Source organism: Sinocyclocheilus anshuiensis, unplaced genomic scaffold (genome assembly GCF_001515605.1).
Source record: "Sinocyclocheilus anshuiensis isolate Anshui unplaced genomic scaffold, SAMN03320099.WGS_v1.1 scaffold1638, whole genome shotgun sequence".
Classification (NCBI taxonomy): domain Eukaryota; kingdom Metazoa; phylum Chordata; class Actinopteri; order Cypriniformes; family Cyprinidae; genus Sinocyclocheilus; species Sinocyclocheilus anshuiensis.
Genome location: NW_015542885.1, coordinates 937887 through 961133, shown reverse-complemented (window position 1 = coordinate 961133; position 23247 = coordinate 937887). Strand labels below are relative to the sequence as shown.

The 23247-nt window shown below is 36.3% G+C and overlaps 1 protein-coding gene across 1 annotated transcript in view; it reads left to right on the top strand.

Moving 5' to 3' along the window:
- The window catches only part of LOC107694635 (leucine-rich repeat-containing protein 16B-like), a 58119-nt gene that overhangs the window by 8445 nt on the left and 26427 nt on the right, over window positions 1-23247 (top strand). The window contains exons 3-15 of the mRNA XM_016494319.1: window positions 6865-6915; window positions 7018-7077; window positions 7189-7310; window positions 8765-8859; window positions 10514-10584; window positions 10730-10803; window positions 14360-14435; window positions 15183-15271; window positions 15507-15601; window positions 16698-16784; window positions 18474-18583; window positions 22101-22178; window positions 22435-22511. Coding sequence (XP_016349805.1) covers window positions 6865-6915; window positions 7018-7077; window positions 7189-7310; window positions 8765-8859; window positions 10514-10584; window positions 10730-10803; window positions 14360-14435; window positions 15183-15271; window positions 15507-15601; window positions 16698-16784; window positions 18474-18583; window positions 22101-22178; window positions 22435-22511 — 1085 coding nt within the window. The remainder of the gene's footprint in view (window positions 1-6864; window positions 6916-7017; window positions 7078-7188; window positions 7311-8764; window positions 8860-10513; window positions 10585-10729; window positions 10804-14359; window positions 14436-15182; window positions 15272-15506; window positions 15602-16697; window positions 16785-18473; window positions 18584-22100; window positions 22179-22434; window positions 22512-23247) is intronic.

The following is a 23247-nucleotide window of genomic DNA, read 5'->3' as shown; positions in this document are numbered from 1 at the left end:
AGGGTAATGAGCTTTCTCTGGTCTAAGAAGCATCTTAGAAGTTGCACAACTGCTGCATTATGATTAGTAGTGGCAGGATAAAGACGAGTAATGTGATACGAGGTGCTTAAGGAGAAGTTTGCGGTGCAAGGATAGCTTGTGGAGATGTTGAGAGGCAGTGACTATGGGGGATTGCACTGCAGTCTGGATGGATGTGATGCAAGAGACAAATGGATCCACATCCAAGGAGGAAGAGTAAGAGAGATGTAGTCAGATATATAAAGAGTAAATACTTTAAGAGTAAAATGAATGAGTAAAATTTACTCTTAAAGAGTAAATGCTTTTATTGTCCTCATTTGTAAGTCGCTTTGGATAAAAGAGTCTGCTAAATGACTAAATGTAAATATTAGGGATGTGCCGATACGAGTATGGGTTCTGAACGGTTCACGGGGAAAATTCCAAATGGAAGTGATCATTCCTATCTCCTTGGAGTGGGGACTTTGGAGTGAGCAGGGCACGTGCGTGCCATTATGTAGTCGTTTGGAATGCACTTGGCAAAGCGAGCGATGTAATTTCCTCGTTATCTTTAGCTGGCATGTTCCTGTGACAACGCAGCACAGTGTCCGTCAGCAGATTCGCTTAAAAAAAAAAACGAGAAAAAAAAAAAAACATTTTATATTTTAAAAAGTTTTACATATATTCGTTTTTATATATTATATATCATATTTTAACAACTTTTTAAAATATAAAATGTATGTTTATTTGCAACAGTTATGCTAACAACAATAAAAAAGACATTTATGACAGTAAAACAGCAACATCTTCTGACGGACACCGTGCTGCATCGTCACGGGAACATGCCAGCTGAAGATAATGAGGAAATTATGTCGCTCGCTTTGCCAAGTGCATTCCAAACGACTACATAATGGCACGCACATGCCCTGCTCACTGCAAAGTCCCAACGCCAAGGGGATAGGGATGATCACTTCCATTTGGAATTTGCCCCGTGAACCGTTCGGTACCGATAATCGTATCGGCACATCCCTAGTAAATATGGTGTGAAAAGTATACCTTTTGGTTTGTTTATCTGCAGAGTATGAGCTAAAGCTGAGAGTATTTTTAAAATACCACAAATTATCTTGTAATATATACTTGAGATGCACAATTGTATAATATATTGAGTGGATTCCATTCAAAAGTGTGTATCATTATGCCATACTTTTAGAAGAAAGCACTTGAAGTAAACATTTTAATTTGAATTCTGAATGTTGCCTTGAAATTCTGGCATATAGATTCTTATACTGTAGCAAGCAAAACTTTTGCGTCAATTTTGTCTTTAATCCAGGCTTATTTTTGTACTTCAGTAAATAAATGAATAAATAATAACAAAATAATAAATAAATAAATCCAGCTACTGGAATCTGTTCCACCACCCCATGGTAAGAGATGTTTTTGTAGTGGCTTAAAAGTATGTGGATGAATCTTAACCAGCATCCGTTTGATAAATATTAGAAACTGCTTGTATAAGAAACACGGGAGGAACAAAATCCAATGGCAAGCAATCCAGCTGCCAAAATCCTTTCCCCCACCCCATGCAGAGACATGTTGATGCAGTGGCTTAAAAGTTGTTGATTCTGTTTTGTATGGGGATGAATCCTGACCAGGTTTAATAAATATTAGAGTCTCCTTTTACAAGAAACATGAAGGAAATTATGAAATCTGATGATGAAAAAATTATTTAGGTTTATGCTTTACACAGACGCACCAAAAAACAATGGTAATAAAATGAAATTGTTAAAAGTATTAATAATAATTATTAATATTTATTATTATGAATAATTATTTATTGTAAGTTGTAAGTCTTATTATCTTACACAACCTTGCTTCTCAATTAAATTTATCTTGCTTTAAGGATGTTTAGATATTTTCTTGGGAAAACACTGATTTAGAAAAAATATGAAAAAAATCCATAATACAGGCATGCATAAGATGCTGCACATTTCCACTTGTTTTTAACTTATTTATACTTAGTATTCTTAGTGCAGTAAGACAAATTAGACTCATATGAAGTCCAACTCTAGTCCATATAATGGCAGTGGATAGTGAGCAGCACCAAGCTTTAGAAAAAGGTATACAATAGGTTTTGGTGAAAAACAATACAAATACTCCCGCGGCGAATAGAACGGCTTACAGTTAATGAAAAGCGCTTCTAGATTGGAACAGCACATCACATATAATGTATTATTTAACAAAAATCCTGATCTTGGCTGTTGGTCTTCTGTGCACGACTGTGCATTCATGAAATTCAATTAGCACAGCAGTTTACTCCAACTGTTGTGATATACAGCATGTGTCGCATGGGACCATTTGTTGATGCTTTTGTTTTTTTTAAGCTTGATGTTGGTCACTATTCGCTGCCATTATAAGGACGAGCGCAAACAGGACATTTTTTTAAGTCTCCTTTTGTTGTTCCGAAAATAAAGTATGGTATATGGCCATGGAACAACACCAGGGTGAGTAAATGATAAATGAATGGGTGAACTACCCCTTCAACTAAAAAATAAGACAAAAATACTCATTAAGAACAGGATTGCAATGCAGATAATTACATAAGTAACATACCTTCTCCGGTCTAAAGCTTTTAGCCCCTCCTCTCTGTCTTTGTCTTTCCATCTCTCTTTTATTTCCTCTCTTGTTCTCTCACTCTGGGCTTTAGTTACAGAGCTGCTTTGATTCCAAGACTTTTAATCATCAGTGAATCTGGAGCACACTGCATTTCAGCCCTGATCCATCCTTCCTTATATCCTCCTTTCTCACTCTTTATTCCTCTCATCTCTTCACACAAAATAATGATCTTTAAAAAAGCATCATATGACCCCTTTATAAACCCTATATAAACCCTATCCCTTCTTCACACACAAACCTCTCCTCCCTCACACACACACACATTCTCATATCTCTCATTCTTTGAAGTCGGTACTGAGAGGTGGTGGATGATTTTTAGGGCAAGTGTTGAACCAGTCTGATCTCCTCAGGCTCGAATGGTCTATGAAAGCCATGGACTGAAGTCGTCCCATCTACCTTCCACGTCAGCGATTGCAGCATGAAAGTGTTTTTTTTTTGCACCTTAACAAGTGAATGCGGTGGGTGTCCGTCTCAGTCAAACCACCTGAACTCTGACCCCCTACTTGGAGGACGTTGTTGCAGACAAACCCGACCTCGCTTGGCCCCGTCTTCTGCAGTTTTCCTAACAAAGATGCTTGCTCAACAGGGCTCAGATCCAATAATGAATACTAATGTTGATATCATTATATGCTGGATGCCATATTCTGTCTACGCTCGACAGCAGGGTGAGTAATGCGCATCGTAGCTTAACTCCTGCATTCATTACCATGTGATCAGCCTCTGTCCCCACCCATGCAATGTGTTAGGTAGTCTTTGATGTATTCTGATCCATTCCTTAATTAGGGGTCCCCCCTCTTCCATCCATCCATGCAAACTCGGTCAAGTCCAAACACCCCAGTGGGTTTTAATAATTAATGTGGCTGTTTACGTGCCGATCTTTTGTGTCTGCTTCCTTTGATAGTAAAGCCTTTGATGAGTAGATGACGCTTTCTGGTTCTCAAACTGACTTTTCCTTCTTCTATCTGTCTCTCTCACATCATCTCTTTTTCTTGAGGAGTGTATTTATATAACTACGTTTTTGTGACCTGTTATTAAGTTTTGAGGTGCACTCTCTAAAATGTCATCTTATGATCTATGGTTGTGTTAAATCTGACAAAGCATCAAGAACTTCCTTTAAACAAAATGCCCAAACTTCAACATTCAACCCCAGCCGCCATCAAACCCTATACGAATACCTGCCATCAAAGCCTATACGAAGTCTTTATTAAAGAGAAATCTGGGATCTCATCTCTCTGTTTCTTCTTCTTGGTGGGGTGCCATTAGTAATACATTGGAGGGAGGCCTTGAAGAATCGAAAGTGACAGGGCAGAAAAAGAATAGATGAGTGAAGGAGGATGATGAAAACAGGGGGCCTAGGTTGTTGGGGCTGCACTGAATCAGAGGATAAAGCCTTTGATGAGTAGATGACGCTTTCTGGTTCTCAAACTGACTTTTCCTTCTTCTATCTGTCTCTCTCACATCATCTCTTTTTCTTGAGGAGTGTATTTATATAACTACGTTTTTGTGACCTGTTATTAAGTTTTGAGGTGCACTCTCTAAAATGTCATCTTATGATCTATGGTTGTGTTAAATCTGACAAAGCATCAAGAACTTCCTTTAAACAAAATGCCCAAACTTCAACATTCAACCCCAGCCGCCATCAAACCCTATACGAATACCTGCCATCAAAGCCTATACGAAGTCTTTATTAAAGAGAAATCTGGGATCTCATCTCTCTGTTTCTTCTTCTTGGTGGGGTGCCATTAGTAATACATTGGAGGGAGGCCTTGAAGAATCGAAAGCGACAGGGCAGAAAAAGAATAGATGAGTGAAGGAGGATGATGAAAACAGGGGGCCTAGGTGGTTGGGGCTGCACTGAATCAGAGGAAACAGGAATCTTTTGAGTTGAATTGAAGAGAGAATTTGAGAATATACATAGTAGATCAGACAAAGAACATCTTGAGACGAGTAGAAGAATGTTGGAGAGGAAAAAAGGGCAGTAAGATGGAAATTGGTTGATGTTTAGATCAGTAGTTCTCAACCTTTTTGACTTAAAGGCCCGCACTGTCTACTACAGCATTCAAATGACCCCTGTATAATATAACATTAATATTAATTATTTTTTATAATAACATATTGATTTAAATTATTTTAATTCATCCTGCAGTCCCCTAGTGGGCCTTGGCCCCTTTGGTTGAAATCCACTGGTTTAGATCATGAGGAAGGGTGAGATTGGTGTGAGGGGTGTGATAAAGGCCTAAATGAAGTATGCTAATGAAGAATTTAAATTATGAATGATATTACGAAGTTCCTCCAGACCTGACCATGCTATTTCACACACTTACACACTCGCTCTCAAAATATAGGACAATCCTTCTTTTTATGTTTCTGTAATCCTCAGACATCACACAAATCCTTATTTCTTCCTCTCTGTGCCTACTCATCTGTCTGTAACGCTGTTCGCCTGCGCTTCAGCACACATGTGAAATCCATAAACAACAGCACCCGTAGAAGCGGCCAGTGTACACCGTTTCTCCATAATTTTGTTATAGCACTGAATCATTATTAAAATCCTTTGTGAATTTTCTTAGCTCTGTAAAGCAGTGGTCTCAAACTCAATTCCTGGAGGGCCACAGCTCTGCAGAGTTTAGCTCCAATCAGCTCCAACTCACACCTGCTTGGAAGTTTCTAATAATCCTGAAGGACTTGATTAGCTGTATCAGGTCGGTTTGATTAGGGTTGGAGCTGTGGCCCTCCAGGAATTGAGTTTGAGACCACTGCTGTAAAGCCTGATATATGAAATGATAGTCAGGAAATCTATTTTTTTAAATGGAATGGAAAGGTTTGTTGAACCTTTAGATTTACAAAAATGTTTTTTGAGTATCAAGCTTTTACAGCTCATATAGTATGATATAGGAGCTCATTCTCAAGGAGGAAAAAACACCTACATTTTAGGCCCAAACTGAGCAAAAGTATGCAATTTGGTGCAGTTGCAGATATTAATATAGCCCCAAGGTAAGATAAAGTTCTTGTAATGTAGATCAATGAGATCTTTATAACATTATAGCAGACTACTTACGTAAAATTCATATATATCAGTTGTCACTTTATATCTCCCAATAACATGATATTTAAATTTAGATGATATTTAAGTTAGGTGATATTTAAATGATTAGTTTATTGTCAAAGCTCTTTAGTTTTTATTGTTGGAGCAAAACATAATGCAATACAATGATGACGGAGAGATGTACAAATGAATGTTCTGCAAAAGCCTGATGTATGTCACGGAATCTGGCTAATCAGAGCTCATAATGACGAAATAACAAACAAAACAGTCTTTAATCCAACGTACACAAGAAATACAGAGAAACAGGTTTGCAACACATCCAAAACACGACATTCAGACAGGACACTGAACTCAGGAAACATCTGACTATAAATACTAAAAGGCTAATTAATAGACAACAGGTGGACTGAATACGATAATCACACGCACACACTGGGAAACTAGGTCAAGACAAAAATGAAGACAAAAATCAATACTTAGAACATATATGTGACAGTGTAAACCTGCATACTGACATTTTAACATGATTTTTCTAAAAACTTGTGTATGCATAATTTAGTAAATCTAAATTGTTTAGTCCAGTAAGTGTTCATCTTAAAATATTACTAATAATATAAAAGTTATTTTTACTTTTACTTTATAAAAATCAGTAAAATTTTCACAGCAAAAAGCCACATGTACCATGACCTAAAGGGGGCCTTTTACTTGTTAAAAAATGATAAACTATCAATCAGACAACAGAAGGCATGTAGAAGATTGTGTACAACAGGTTTTTCAGTGACGTATTCATCATGTTATATCTTAAGAGACTGTAGAAATGTGCATTTCAAATATGATACAGTAGGCTTTATACTGTAGGATAAAAATACATTTGTGCTGCATAATTCACATTTCAACAAACAAGAGCCCAGTTGTGCCGTAGTTTTATCTTTATCTTTATGAGTAAAGAGTTCAGAAGACAAAATGCTGTAATGTTAAAGTTCCTAAGAAACTGCTTGATGACTTATATAATGTCTACTGTCCGTTTAGGTTCAGTTGAACAGGCTGTTCTCCAGAGAAACCTAAACCATAATTTCTTTGAACATTGTCTTGCACTTTCTACTTAATCTTGCACTTTTATTTATTGAGCTTTCATCCTCTCTTTTGCCTCTCAGGTTTTGGCAACATGGCGGCTGTACCTCATGGCCCCCAAGATACCAACCAAGGTACGGTAAGCAATTACGCACCACCTGTCTGCTTCGTCTCAAAGCACTGCAGTAATCTGGTTTAGCATGACTTATGTAGCAAGATGCTCATTTTCACCTCAGGTGGAACAAACGTTCAACTTCCTGGAGATTCGGGCAATGAACACCCACCCGGATAATCAAGTAGGAAAAGTGTTTACAGGGCTCCAATGTTTTAGTTATTGTGGCCAGATTTTTCTTTCACTCGTTCTCTCCATCTTTTTGCTTCACTAAAGCGTGTTCTTTACTTCACAGGTTGTCATAGAAACAGATAAGTCCACATATTCCCTGAGGCTGCAGTCTAATGACCACCTGGATCAGCTGATTAGCCACATCAACTTTGCTCTCTCTCGGATCTTCAACAACTCCATCTATACGTAAGAATCCCAAGAACCCCATAGGTTTACTGTGGTCCCGCATAGCATGACTTTGACTGAACAGCATAAAGGTCCACATTGCAGCTTATTCTGGTGAAGAACTGCCCACTCAGACAGGAGTAAACTGTCTGACTGACACAAAAAGCAACCAATCACAATTTGCTTTGTATTTGCATTGCATTTAGGGGCAGGTTTGTTTAAAATAGATTATATCACAATAATAGGCTGCTGTTGAAAGAATTACTGAAGTAATTGTGTTGCATTTTTTGTGTAGAGACGTTTAAATTCCAAATAAGTACTTTTATTATATTACTATTATATTATATTATATTATATTATATTATTATACAGACATAAAACAAGCAACAATACAAGCTCACAAGGTCTAATGTTTGCAATACCATTTTTTAAAACTCTTTAACAATAACAAAGTCTTTACTTTTGTTAAGAAACCTCACATAATATGCATAAAATTCCAATACTCCCGTTTATAAGTACATGATATGATGAAATCTTTGGTAAATGAATAGTTCACCCAAAAATGATTACTCACCCTCCACTTGTTCCAAACCTGTGTGAGTTTCTTTCTTCTACTGCACACAACAAGATATTTTGAATAATGTGGGTAACCAAACAGTTGATGGTAGCCATTGACTTTTCCATACTATGGAAGTCTATGGCTACCGTCAACTGTTTGGTTACCACCATTCTTAAAATATCTTTTTTTTTGTGTTCAAAAGCTGAAAGAAATTCATATAGGTTTGGAACAACTAGGTGAACTGTTTAAGTTCACAAAGTGCTGCCAAAATTTGCTATATTATTTATACATTGCAAAGTAAAATATATAGTATACCTTATGGATATCTAGCTAACTAATGCGGAATATTTTTTCATTAACCTGAAATAGTTAGTTATTATTTCATTTTCTCCATTAAAACAAATCTTTGTTCACAGTTGGACTAAAAAAGAAACCTATGTGCCCTTATTTTTGGAAATTGTATAAAAAAACAGCCAATCAATGCAATATGCTGCAATATGCCTCGGACGGTCAGCAAATATGATGTCTAAGGCAGAGACTAGCGCTGTTGCAGTCTATATGTGCTTATACAGTCTGAACAGAGATGCAAATTTGATTTCTGTCGCCTTTGCACTGTATCTCATAGTGCTAATGTAGTTTTTTGGAGAATCCATAATGCTGCCTATAGGAGTCGGTATCTGCTAGAGCAGCAGGGGTGTGAGGTACTGCTGAGCAGTTAATTGAGAGATTTTCTCATATTCAGACAGGAGGAGATTAGTGCAATGCATAATAGCGAGCTTTTTCTGTCTCATTGTTCAACTCTCTTGCTCTCTTTCCTGTTTCAGCTCTTTGGCCAGGTGTTCACATGCTGGGTCAGAATAACTGAGATTCTGATGCATTGTGAATCCCCCTCTACCCCCTCCCTCTTCTTTTTCAGCCCCTCCATCTTTCACGCAGATGGAGATGTTACTGACGGAAATCTGAAATTTTCTCCCAGCTCTGAGAGTTCGGTGGAGACGCAAAGGGCATGTGGTGAGAGAAATATAAGTACATATAGTTCATGCATCCACACAGTCTCATAAATATTTTTTTTATACACCAGATATTAATCTCTCTAATCTCTTTACCTCCCCTCACACCTCTGTCGTCGTCTTATAGAATATTTTCAATGTATGCACTTAATTTATGCCATGAACTCAGTTTTGGTGTGCTTTGCTATGACAAATTATATTTTTTTATAAATATGTTTTGCCACAGCAGCTGCAGCTGTAGACAGTGAAGGACTGAATAAATACACTGTGCCAAATACATAAATTAAGAAAACAACAAAAAGAATAATACAAAAGATCAAGTAAAAATGCTACAAGTAAAATAAAATCATAATAGCAACCAGTGATAGTGAGTATAAGAAAGACTATGCAAATTAGTCTGTGCCCTTCATATGGTGACAGGGAGAGATGCAGTGTGCTAATTTACAGTAGTCTTTGTGTTTGACTTGTTTTATATGTTTAAAGATGAGAAACAAAACAGTCTTGTTTCACAGTCTTGATGTCATAGGAAAACACTTTAAATCTCTTTTTGTTTTTTGAAGACAGCACATAAATATCCCTACTTCCTGACAGATATTATTAAAATAGTGTCATAGGTGTCATATTGACTGTGGTCCACGTGTGTTATCCATTCAAAAAACTATCCAATCAAAAACATCTAGCTCTCTCCTAACTACCTGATGATCTGAATCAGGTGTGTTAAATAAGGAAGACATCCAAAATGTGCAGATTAGTGGGTCCCCAACATTAGAGTTGAGAACTACTGTTGTAAATTGTTATTGCAACAAGAGTCTTAAAGGAATAGTTCACCCAAAAATGATAATTTGCTGACAATTTACTCACCCTCAGGCCATCCAAGATGTAGAGTTTGTTTCTTCGTTGGAGCAGAATTGGAGAAATTTAGCATTACATCACTTGCTCACCAATGGATCCTCTGCAGTGAATGGGTGCCGTCAGAATGAGAGTCCAAACAGCTAATAAAAGCATCACAAAAACCCACATAATTGACACTGCTCCAGTTCATCAGTTAACTGTAATAAACAAACCCACATAAACAGTCCAAAACAGTTCTAAACAAATATGTTGGTGGATTTTGACGTGAGAAGACAACAGGGGATTAATTTTTACACTGGAGGAAGTATGGAATATGGACTGGTATTTTGGCCAGAAGTTGAAAAGTTGTGTCGATTACTTCTGGATTATTGTGATGTTTTTATCAGCTGTTTGGACTGGCACCCATTCACTGCAGGGGATCCATTGGTGAGCGAGTGATGTAAATTTCTCCAATTATAATTGGTTCAGATGAAGAAGCAAACTCATCTATATCTTGGTTGGCCTGAGGTCATTTTTGGAAGAACTATTCCTTTAAAATCCACAAGTAACTTTATATTCTTTAATTTTTAGAAATAAATGTATTTACTAGTATTTTAAATAAACCAGAAATCAATGAAGAACTTATTAATTCTAGTTAAGAATATGAAAAAAAATGGTATAGCCAACTCAAGAACACTGTAGTGTGCAGCGAAAATAGATCTTGATAAGAAGAGAGTTCTTGGCTTTAAGTGCTCTAAAATCGTAGGTAGGACAGTTTTTGATTGTTAGGCACATAATCTCCCTTTCTCTTTCTCCCATTTCAGGGGGCTTTTCTGAGACATATGCAGCTCTGTGCGATTACAATGGGATCACCTGTAAAGAGGAAGTGCAGTGGGTAAGAGCTTCCTACTGACCACAAAAATATCCTCAGCAAGTGAAGAGCCCAATTTCTGTATGTCACTGCTTTTATTGCATTCTAAATGTGTTTTCTTCCTCTTTTTGAGTCTCTCTCTCTCTCTTCCTCTCTTTTGCTCTTTCAGGATGTGGATACCATCTATCATTCACAGGACAACAGGGAGTTTAACCTGTTGGACTTCAGTCACCTGGAAAGCGGGTAGCCACAAATTTACATCTCATCTGTACATATCTGTTCTGTATCTGCAACCTCTAATTGCTAGCCTTCAGTTCCATTGCTATCGCTACATCCCACAGTTTGGTGGTTTAAAAGCTTCTTCATTTTGGACGCATTAATCTAATGATAACTCTTTGCTTCGTTAATTGCTTCATATTGACAGGGATTTGAATGATAATTGACACAAGCAATCTGATGTCAGCCTGCTTTTAATGTGTGCTGAACTGCCACAGTAATAATATATTTCGCCTCTTTCCTGTGGCGTCTCTGCTGACTTCCTGCCCGGTTTGAGTCATGCTGTGTCTTTTTTCATCCGTCCAATGGGTGTCAGGTTCCTTAACTGATTCCAGATCAGATTCTGTATTTTCTGCTGATGTTGGTCTGTGTTTGAAGTATGAAGGCTGGTTCTTAACTCTCTTCCTGTTGAAAAAGGATTACATGTATATACAGAATATGAGCTGTGAAGATTGACGTCAACTCCGCATACTCAGCTACACAACCCTGCCACCTTTAACACATAAAAAAGGAAATGCACTTAAAATTTATACTCTGACTCTGAGAAATGATACGGTTTATTGAGCACTTTGCTCAAGGCAAGTTCCAGTTATCTGCAGAATTTATTTTTTTTCAGCAGTCACATGATGAAACTTATGGGAGTGCAGCCACTTAAAGATCATTTTTGAATTTTAAAAAGAGCTTTTGCCTGACAAGACAAAGTGCTTGTCATTTTAGATATACAGTTTTGAGCGGTTTTATTGAGTCTCTTTCAGACGATTGGTGTAATGTAGCAAAGGCTTTTGAGTTCAATCATTGACCACATTAACATGCATGTGAAAATTCTGATTGGAATTTGCCTATATTTCAAATGCATCACGTGAACATTTGAACCAAGTTGATTAAGCCAATATACTGGTTTCTAGAAATCTGAATAAGGCAGATGACATTCTTTTTTAAAAATATTTTATTAATCTACCTTTCTTTGGAAAAAACGGGAAACTTTTCAGACGCACACGCCAACTTCGCCTCAGCACCAGGCGCTATTAAAACAAGCACAGAAACAGTACAGGTGATGAGGGAGCTTCAGTAGAACAACAGTGAACTGCGGTCAGATGAGATGTTGTCAGGCCATATGCTAGTAAAAATGAATGTTCCTGTCCATTCATCAATTATACTGTGCTCGTAGCACGTGCTCTTTAATTGCACGCACATATGCAGTGCATTGTATATAATTCCAAATTAAAGCGCAAATGAAACTACGAGCATGCAATGTCGTAGTTATGTCGTCAGTTAAGTCATGAAGTTACCAAAAAGGCGATTAAAGCTGCCTTAAAACTGTGCATGTATGCAAGTATTTGTTATATATGAGTCACAATTAAGAACATGTCTCTGAAATGCAGTGGTTTTCAAAACTGTCTTGGTCTGGAGCACATCAACACTGTCTCCCTCATCTTACACACCCGATTCAACTCATCAGCTCATTAGTAGAGACTTTAAGACCTGAAGTGGGTCAGAAAAGGTAAAGAGTTGTGAGAAAATACGTTGCGTGTCAGATCTGCAATGTCGTAGTTATGTCGTCAGTTAAGTCATAAAGTTACCAAAAAGGTGATTAAAGCTGCCTTAAAACTGTGCATGTATGTAATTATTTATATATGACTCACGTCTCTGAAATGCAGTGGTTTTCAAAACTCATCTAACATGCCCGATTCAGCTCATCAGCTCATTAGTAGAGACTTTAAGACCTGAAGTGGGTAAGAAATGGTAAAGAGTTGTGAGAAAATACGTTGCGTGTCAGATCTGCATCATGTTCAGCAGCGGCAGCTCTTAAAGCAGCCTATATAACCTAATAACCCAGCTGCTGTGATGTCTGTTAATCAAGAAACAAAAGAAAAAAGAGCTTTAAGGATTCTTCTATATTTAAGTTAGAATTTAGTGTTTGATAACTTTATTAAATTTCTGTATATTTCCTACTTGCTGAAGGGCACAGGTTGCTAAATATGACATTTATTATAATGGGTTTATGTGAAGTTTGTTTTAAGTTCACTTAAATTAGAATTTGCTATTTTTTAAGTCTTAATAAATGTTAAAATTAATAGCTTTCAATTATACTGTAATGTTGAATGGCTGGTACTTTCAATATTACCTGCTGCAGAGCTGAAAGGACATTTCTGGTCGTCCCTCCACTTCAGACTTGGTGTGGACAACTTCCCAAACACACTTTTTAGTCTTTTCAACTTTACAGATCTTCTTTATGCACCAAGAGCTTGTAACACTCCAAAGATAAAGGAAAACTTGAAATCGCATCATATGACCCCTTTAATGTTAGGTGTGATTAATCGCGACTGAAGTAATTGTGTAGCAGTTTTTGAGTAGAGACGTTTAAATTCCAAATAAGTACTTTTATTATATTATATTATATGTACTGTAGCAGGTCATTAGCTGGTGCAAGTAGGTTATTAGTTGGATCACCAACTACAATGTACTGAAAACCAGCGTGACCACATTAAACTGCCATGACCATCTGGTACTGAGCTGGTTTGTTGCTTTTACAAGATATTCTTCCAGCTTGCACCAGCTAATGACCATCTTGGATTAGCTAATGACTAGCTCAGACTAGATGGATACCAGCAACCATATTCCATATGCCATCTTCAGTTGGATTTTCCAACAGGGAGAATATAGTCTTTCATAAGAAAATTATGTTCATGTAAGTGTAGTCACTGGCATATTTATATACAGGAAGGGTAGAGTTTCAAGAACAAGTATTTGCAAAAGAATAATGTTTTAGACAGTGAATCAGCAAATAAGCCTTTATAATGCAGAGCATTTCAACTGCTGTTCTTTTGTTTCTCACTGTTTCACCAACGGGCACACTTAGACTAATATCTAGATCAGGACACCGGCCCTCCAGGACCGAGTTTGGACAGCCCTGATCTAGATGCTGTATCTGACTTGAGGATGTTATGTCATTGATTTTTAAGCATTTGTTCCATTAGAACATCTAGAGGGAGAGAGATGAGCGGGTGAAGTAGAGAAACTAATTTAGAAGGAGAGAACAGCTGAGTATACACTGCCTACAGTCTCACTACAGCGTCGAAACGAGAATGAGAACACAGCCATCAACCGTACTCAACAGGAGAAACCCTTTTGCATTTCTTTCCCTCGCCTTCTTTTTCTCCATTCTCCATCTGAGTGCAGTAAGATCCACTCTGGCAATAGGCAAAAAGGTTTTAGGCTCAGGGCCAACTTTAAAAGCTGTATCATAGACACATTGCGCTGAGTAATTCACTGACCTGGCACCAGTTTTCCCATCGATCCACACTGTCCCCGTCCCTTCCTCTCCTGGCTTTCCTCTCAGGGAGCATTTATTGCTGAATCTATCATTTTTCTTGAATAATAACATCTCTATTTTAGTCTTGAGGAGAGCTTGCAATCTTATGAGGGCTTGCATGAGAAAAGTGAGAACGCCTCTGGTTGTTGCAGCACTTCACTGAGACAATTTGTTTAGATTTTTTTTCTTCTGTTTCTCTTTTTGTCACAGGGACCTTGCGGTGATTGTGGCGGCCATGGCGTATAACTCATGGTTCACCAAACTTTATTGCAAAGACTTGCGCATTGTAAATATCTTTTATGACCTTCTCAACAAGTTCTGTTTTGTTTTTGTTTGTTTCACTTACAAAAATAGTACTGTGGTATTATCAGGGTTGTATCTACATGCTGCTTTGGAAACTAATTTGATCGTAATGCAATCATAAGCTTTCTCAAGAATCATCTCTTATTATTATCAATGTTTTTGCAGCATTTTGTTTGAAGTTTGAAGTAAGATTTTTAAAAAGAATAAATGAATGCTTTTATTCGGCAAGTATGCATTAAATTGATCAAAATTGATCATTTATTTTAAATAAATGCCGTTCTTTTTAAACTCTTTTCATTAAAGAATGTATGACATTTTGCACAAAAATATTGACAGCAAAAACGTTTTTCAACATTGATAATATTAAGAACCGTTATTAATAATTGAGCACCAGTAACTGCGCACCAAATCAGCATATTAGAATGATTTCTGAAGGATTATGTGACACTGAAAACTGAAGTAATGGCTGCTGAAAATGCAATTTTGCCATCATGGGAATAAATTACGTTTAAATGTATTAAATAGAAAACAGTTATTATAAATTGTTTTAATATTTCACAATAGTACTGTTTTTACTGTATTTTTGATCAAATCAGCCTATCCCATACCTTTGACCGTTAGTGTATATAAAAATAGATATTCATGTCTGAAATCTGTGATTACAGTCATTATGGTGAATCTTCTTGAAGAATCGAATTCTAGTGCTTTTCTCTTTTTTTCTCACACACAGAGTTCAGAGGTCGTAGAACAGATTCTGCACTCTGTCAGTAAATCCGGCAGTCTGGAGGAGCTCACGCTAGAAAACGTGGGCCTTAAAGCGTGAGTTATAAATCTCTCTATTGCTCTCTTTCTGTTATTCATCACTCTGACTACTTTACTCTCTTTCTTTTCATCTAAAAGTTCGTTTCTTGTTCTGTCACTGTCATTTTTCCCTTTATGCCGTTCCCAGTCTTATTCCCCTGTCACATCTTTGCCTCCATATTTCATCTCTGTCCAAGGGTGCAGTGCTTTGTATTGCGGTTCCGTTTCTACTCACTTTCTTTCTGTCATTTAGAGATTTCCCACAGAAAATGGCCACTGCCCTGTCAGAAAACCCAGCATCAGTCATACACTCCATTAACTTGGCCCACAATACATTGGACAACCAAGGTACATGCATCAAAATCTCTCTTTTTCTACTATACCTCTCTCTTCCCCTCTTCTCTGTCTATTTATCTGCCTTTGTCTGTTTTTACACTTTTTGTATCAGCATGTGCATCTGCTATTTCTGTCTCTTGAGTGGGTGTTTTTTTTTTCTTTCTTGTCTCTGCTTTGCTGACTTATTGTGTTGCATCTGTTGCTGATTTGAAAATGGGTTCTTTTAGAAAGTGCTTTTCTAATGTGTGTTTTTATGTAATTTTGTATGTAGTGTACAGTGTTTAGGGGGGCAAGTATTAGTAACACTACCATTTATTTTTTACATTTATAAATAGTGTAAAAATAGAAGTACATTTGAGTCGACCAGTAGTGCCCTATGAAGTGAACTTCACAGGGTATTCGGCTGTATTATATCCCATAGTTCTCAAGAACAGCATTTATTAAATCAACATTATAAATGGCTTTACTATCACTTAAGTATAAAAAGTCCTGGTCCTGGTATTCCCTACACTATGTGGACTAAATGTCCTCACATGTATAGTAATACCAGTAAATTTGGACTTTGTGGGGACATTTTTTGGTCCCCATGTGGAAAACATCTTATAAATCATACATAATAAACTGATTTTTGAAAATCTAAAATAGCAGAAAGTTCTGTGTGAGGGGTATGTTTAGGGGTAGAGTTATAAGGGGGGTAAGGGGATAGATAAAAACCATTACGTCTTTGTAATGTCCCCATAAAACATGGAAACCCAACATATGTGTGTGTCTGTCTGCTTGTCTGTGAGTGTGTGTGGTTGTGTATTTTATTTATAAATGTATACTTCTCCTTTTAAATGGCTTTAGTATAATTAGCTACTTTTTTGTCAGTAGCTTGTGGTGTTAAAGCAGCTTCCCCAAAACTGGTATGCCCTCTATATGCATCAGTGTCAGAGTTTCGGACTGCCATCATGCCTGACACATGTCATTGCTTGTCACATCACAAGTGTGCATTTGTGAACGTAACTACAACAACGTCAGTGTTTGTCTGAAGGTATGTGATAATATGCTGTGTTTGAATTGGTCTATGACTGATCTAATGTGTTTATGAATGTGTATTTCCTTACAGGGGTGTCTAACCTTATCCAGCAGGTGTGTCGGCTCAGTAAAGGCTTGCGTCTACTTAACCTCTCCAAGACGTCGCTCTCTTCAAAGGGTGTGTGCAGAAGCTATGTGTCCCTGGAGGTTTAGTGTCCTCTGCTGGTTAAGTCTATAACAACTATCCCACAATTACCATTCACTAGAAGTCTGAACAAGTAGAAGCCTTCAAAGTTCATGTGAGATCATATTTCCAATTAGCCCTTGCTGGTAGACGCCATAACTTTCTAGAAAAAAAAAAAAAGTCAAATATTTAAATGAATTAAAAATATATAACAATATATATATAATGCAAATATAAAACTATACATGTATACACACATATATAGTATGTATTTTTATACTTATTATATTTATTAATATTATTATATTTTTATTGAGCACTCTATCTCAAAGATAGTTTTTGTGTGCTTAGAATAACTTAAAATACTTAAACTTAAAATATAAAATAAACTGAAATATAAACTTTTTTACCTAGCAGATCTATCTAGCTTACTCTGTTACACAATCTCTGTGTAGCATTTCAGGCTGTAAAATATCGACTCTCGCTCCACTGATCTAGAATCAGCTTCCTGTTCCCTCTTAAATCAGTGAGATTATCGATAGATTAGTTGCATCTGACATTAGAGCTTCAGAGTTGTGACCAAATAGCCAGTCTTCTCTTGGAGAGCCCAGACTCAATTACCAGCATCCTTGGCTGCTTCCAGGCTTTGCGAAATCTCTGGTTTTCTCTTTCAATCAATACAGTTTTAAACCGAGTGGATAGAAGGATAGCCTTCTAACACGAGCCATGAATCAACATCCACTCAAAATAGCTCCCATCATTAATCTTTATTTTTAAAGCAGAAGTTTTAACTTTGAATACAGAACTTAGATGAACTTGTGCCATCAGAGAATACAACTCATTTCAAATTGAGATGTTTCATTTTGGCATCTGCCACATCCAGTTGGGATTTATAGCGAACTATGACGTAAAATCAGCATCCTATCAGCAGTAAAAACAGAATTTACGCATCAAAAAATGAACTACAGCTACCATAAAAGCAAAACCGAAGACGACTGGATCATGAAAGGTTGCAGTGGTTAACATTTTGATGAGTAAATTCCTCCTTTTAGAGTGCAATGGGATGTTTTACTTACTCCCTGGTGAGAAAGCATACTGGTTGAGTTCACTGGCAAGCTGCCACCTAACAGAGTTAGTTGAGCTGTCTTTTTGTCTCACGCTACAAAATGCATTCACTAGCATTTTCTTCATGTATTTAGAAACAAAATGAAAATCCACTCTGCTTACAGAGCATCGTGTGTATGTTGTTGTGGTTTAGTGGTCATAAACAGTGGATTTCAGAAGTATGAGACCACATTGAAAATATATGATTGAAAATGTCATTTAAACCTGAAAATACAAAGAAATGTTAGGGATTTGAAAAGAAATGTCAACGTATGTTGTACATATGTATATTTGTGACATTGGTTTGTACTCCTTTGTACAAACAATCAGATCTTTTTGCTTTCATTAAAGCTCAACATGCTTGTTTTGCCATTCTCAAATCTTCCTAGAGAACATGATTCCTAGAGACAATCAGTTTTTTTTATTAATTTTTTTTTATTTCTCTCAAATTCCTATGCAGAAGATTTAATTTGTAATGAAAAAAAAGTGTATTATTTAAAACATGCAAAATAGAAGCATTTTCTCTAGTGGACTTTAAATTTCCTGTGTGATTCAGCCTTTCTTTGTCTTTCTTCCCAGGTGTCACGTCTCTTTCTCAGGCCCTGTGCTCCAGTGATGACTACTCCAACTCGCTTCTTCATCTGGACCTGAGTAAGAACCCAGGGATTCTGTCTGGAGAGGATGCAACGGTTAGAACTTGCTTTTATCTCACTTTTACTTCTAGTGTTCTTTACTATATTATGTTTATTTACTATAGTTAAAGTTGTGGTGTAACTGTTAGCGCAATATTGGCAAGCAATAATCTTAAGTTTAACTGTAGCTTCCCTAGTTACAAACTACTCATAAATTAAACTGGTTAAACGTAAACAACAATTATTAAAAAAGAAGGTACATTGGGACCATTGTGAATTTAAATATGAAGCTATTAGTATTAAACAACATTTGAACATGTAAAAGAACCTAAAAAAACAACAACAAAAAACAATTGAAAACATTAGAATTTAAATAACACAATAACTTATATATGTGGAAAACTGTTGAACAGCAGCATTGAATATGGATATTTATATATAATTAAATATTAATTAATAAAATATATATTTTCTATATATACTATATATATTCTTTTTACATAACAATAATTGACACAAAATATAGATTTTAGATTAGTATGATAATAGTTCCATTATAAAGCTTTGTCTTCATCATTGGGACCATGAGGTAGCACCTCAAGGTTTTTTTTTTTTCTTTGTGAGGACCAACACTTGGATGCTGAAAATAACTCACACAGAGACAGGTACACGGTCGGTCCGTGTAGCTTTGCTTCCATTCTGTTTTGCTTTTTTAACCATGATGAAAAAAAAGAACAGTTGTGGTATTTTTAAATGAAAACCAAAATTGAAATTAGAACCGTACACATAAAATGCTGTGCGAAGAAGTAAAATATTGACTTCTTTTCAGATTTTTGTTTACGATTGAGGAAATTTTATTTCTATATGAAATATTATTATTATCAGTATTATTTGCTTCACTATACTAAAGAGTGTGCTTTAGACTGTCTCTGAGTGCTTCGGTTTGCTTCAGTATGCTTGAGTTTTCGATGAGCTGAGAGATAACAGGAAATCTATTTAATGTGTGTGTGTGTGTGTGTGTGTGTGTGTGTGTATGTGCAAGACAAGTGTGAGACGAGAAATGCTATTTTATACCTAGATTCTTAGAAAACAATTTGCATTAAATGCTTAGAAACACATCTAGGGGACATAGTTGGATACCATAAATGGACACATATGTTGAATATGCATTATGATTGGATGAGATAGAAGCATCCTGGTTTGATTAGGATATAAATACTGAGTCAGAGTGTTATTGGGGGTCGCACTCTGCAGCCATGACTGTAATGGCTGTATGACTGTCACCTTTTCTTGCAAGAAAATAAATATTCAAAAGCCTTTTGTCCCATACCTTTATTGGGAAAAGAAAAATGCCACGACAATGATTTTTTTGCACCTTTTATAAACATTTTCAAAATGCACAGAAAAAATGTTGATTTTACACATTTTCTTTGGCCAAATTAGAAGTAATGCTTCTCCCCCACGTTCAATTGAGAACTAGAACCGTCTCTACAATGCAGAGACATAATAAATGGCTATTTAAAGTATGATTTAAAAAAATAGACATTGCAGAATCCTGTCCCAACTTCATGAAGGGCGAATAGAAATGCGATGTCCAAGAGAAATGCGTTCACTATACTAACACTGTACTATACATTGCTTTCAACAATTAGCCTTAAATGTCAAATCTGGGTATGGGAACTTTTATTTCATATATATAAAATATATGTTATGTTATGAAATTATATATTGGGGTATAATTTTGACATAATTTTGTGTGCTATCTGGGTCACGGGATCCGAGAGGACATGATGCTTTAATATACATATATGTTGTTTAGAAATGGTCTGTTTTAGAACAAATATATAAAAATATAATTTCTCCAGATACAGGCAGACCCCATTCCAGAATCAAATCACTGAGGGTGCTTCTGAAATTAGTGAGGGTGCTCTAGCCTTAAAGGCACAATATGTAATTAAAATATCAAAAAACCACTAGAACAGTGTTATATATTATGCTGATTTGTGTACTTACTTTATCCCAAATGTTTTCGAAGAATGTTTAAATCCAGAGAAATAAGCAATTTTAACTAGTGATCATTGTGTCGCCTGCAAATGACGTCATAACCCCTTGATTTCTGGTTTTGTTTTGTAGAAAATATGGAAACACCAAACACGCTTTAATATGTTGTGCGTTTTAATAGACCGGTGATGACCGCACAGAGTAGCATTATAACAGAACTTTCAAACGTATCTAGTATGATAAAACAGCGCTGCTTTTTTTCCCCACATATGCACGACCGGAAGGAGCGGAAGCGGTCGACTGTGGCATAATAAAAGCTCCGCTGCTTTCGAGCCCTGTGTCACACTCGTTCAGTGGCCTCGTTTCGCTTTGACGTCTTTCAGCCTCACCCTGCTTTCTACTACGTTAATAAATCATTGTCTATCATTGTCAATAAATCGATTTCTGCCCGAGTCCCGTCAGATTGCATCGGCTGTGGAGATGAAGACGACAACTCCCATGATTCCACACTCAGTCACTGCGTCATCAAACTACACCTTTGTCTATTTGTTTATTTTGAATACGCGAAAATTAGGGGCGAAAATTACATATTGTGCCTTTAATGCACATCTATTTTGACATATTTTCACCCCATCCCCTGAAAAACAAAACTTATTCAAATTCTAAATGGACTATAGCCAAGAAAGCACGCAAAGAGTGCTCCCTTTATAATAATTAAAAAGCTGTCACTCATTTCAGTTTATCGGAATCTCACAAATTTCCATTATAGTCAATGAATCTCTTTACACTGCACAATTATTATCTTACTTACATCATGTCTACACTTTGTTTGTTATAATGAGAGGATTTGCGAGCTTGCATCATTCAGCACTGAATAAAACTGCAGCGTTTTGAGCGGGGAGTGGATTCTGAATTAAAGCACCTCTGATTGGCCACTGCGTTCAAGAAATCAACAGATATGTCTGTGATTGGCTACATTGAGCAATGCTACAAAAACACGCTGTAAATAGAAATATTTGAAGCGCTCTAGAGTGCAAACTCAAATATGCACTAGAGTGTTTCACCAGTATCCTATTTTTTTTTTACAGCCTCAACTGAGGGTGCTCTTGCTTTCATTTGAGGGTGCTTAGCACCTCTAGCACCCCCATAGAACCGTGCCTGGATACAAACAGCTGATTAAAAATGCAAAGAATTAAATATGTAATGACTATATCATACATTGACGCCAGAGGTTTTTCATAAAGCAATGGGTTACCGGTAGCCAAGTCGGTAGCGCTAGAGGACGCTTTTAGCGTATATATAGAGACGCTTAAAAAGCTAGAAATTTAATTTAGCATTTATATACATAAAAAAAAAACAAGCTGTGTATCATTTTTATGATTTTTTTATGAAATAATTTGAATAATGAAAATGAGTTTGTGTCTGCTTATTCAATAAAAAAAAAAAACACATTTTCCGTATTTAATTTCTGGGTTAAAAAAGGAAAAATGAATGGATCCAAAAGTACATGGACCGAACACAATACACACATACACATCACTATTAACAGCCTCAATACTCTTCCTCATTGTAGAATCTGTACCTGTTCCTGGCACAGCCGAACTGCCTGGTGCATTTGGACCTGTCAGGCACTGACTGTACCGTAGACTCTGTGAGTTGACAGTGTGTCTCATCCTTCTGAATTTGTTATTGCCAGACTGCTTTTTACTCACCATGATTTATGTCATTGCATCCGGGATGCGAGACAACAATTTGTCTCTGATTTCATATTGATATTTCTGTCACATTTAATGGTCCTAAATTGCAGAATTATACTAATGTTCGTCATTCTTTTGCTGCCACTCTCCTTCCCTCGCTCTCTGTTTTTTCCTCTCTGTTTTCCGTGTCCTCTTTCCATTTCCTCTCAGTTATTTGGAGCTCTGCTGCGGGGCTGCTGTGCCGATCTCTCCTACTTGAACCTGTCCAAAAACTCCTTCTCTCACAGGTGAGCTAAACTGCCTCCCACGAGCTCTTGCATGATAATGTCATGTTTGAGTCAGCCTCACAGGTGAGCTAAACTTTCCTGCTTCAACCACACACATCATCACACGTCAGTTCCTCAGGAAGCACTTTTCTACTGCTTTTTTCTATGAGTTTAAGGATAAAAAGTTGAATACTACTGGAAAGTACTATATGAACACGAAGCTATACCACAAACTTTAAGTGCCCACGGTGGAAAAACATTTTAAATCAGGATTTTGCCTTGTTTTTCAGTAAAAATATCAAGACATCAGATATTTATTTGCGATGCAAGTTTATTTCTAAAGATATTAAGACTTATTTTCAGATAATATATCTTTCTATAAAGTTTAGTTTTCTTATGATAAATGCAAATTACTTAAGAATAAATCAAAAATAAATCGGTCAATAAAATTTAGTGAGGTTGATGCTTAAAACAGAATAAAAGCTGTTTTGCTTCTCAAGAAACTATATTGTGTTTTATTATTATTGTTTTTTTTTTACAATGTTCAGATATATTTTTTTAAATATATCTATAACCATTAAAAAATTGTTACTTAAATAATGAAATAAAATAAATTTTAACTGAAATAAAATATCATAAACATTAAATTTATTTTATTTGAGTAAGTTGCCAAGACAATATTTCTCATTTTCATGATGCACTTAAATAGCTAAAACTGAAATTATATATATATATATATATATATATATATATAATA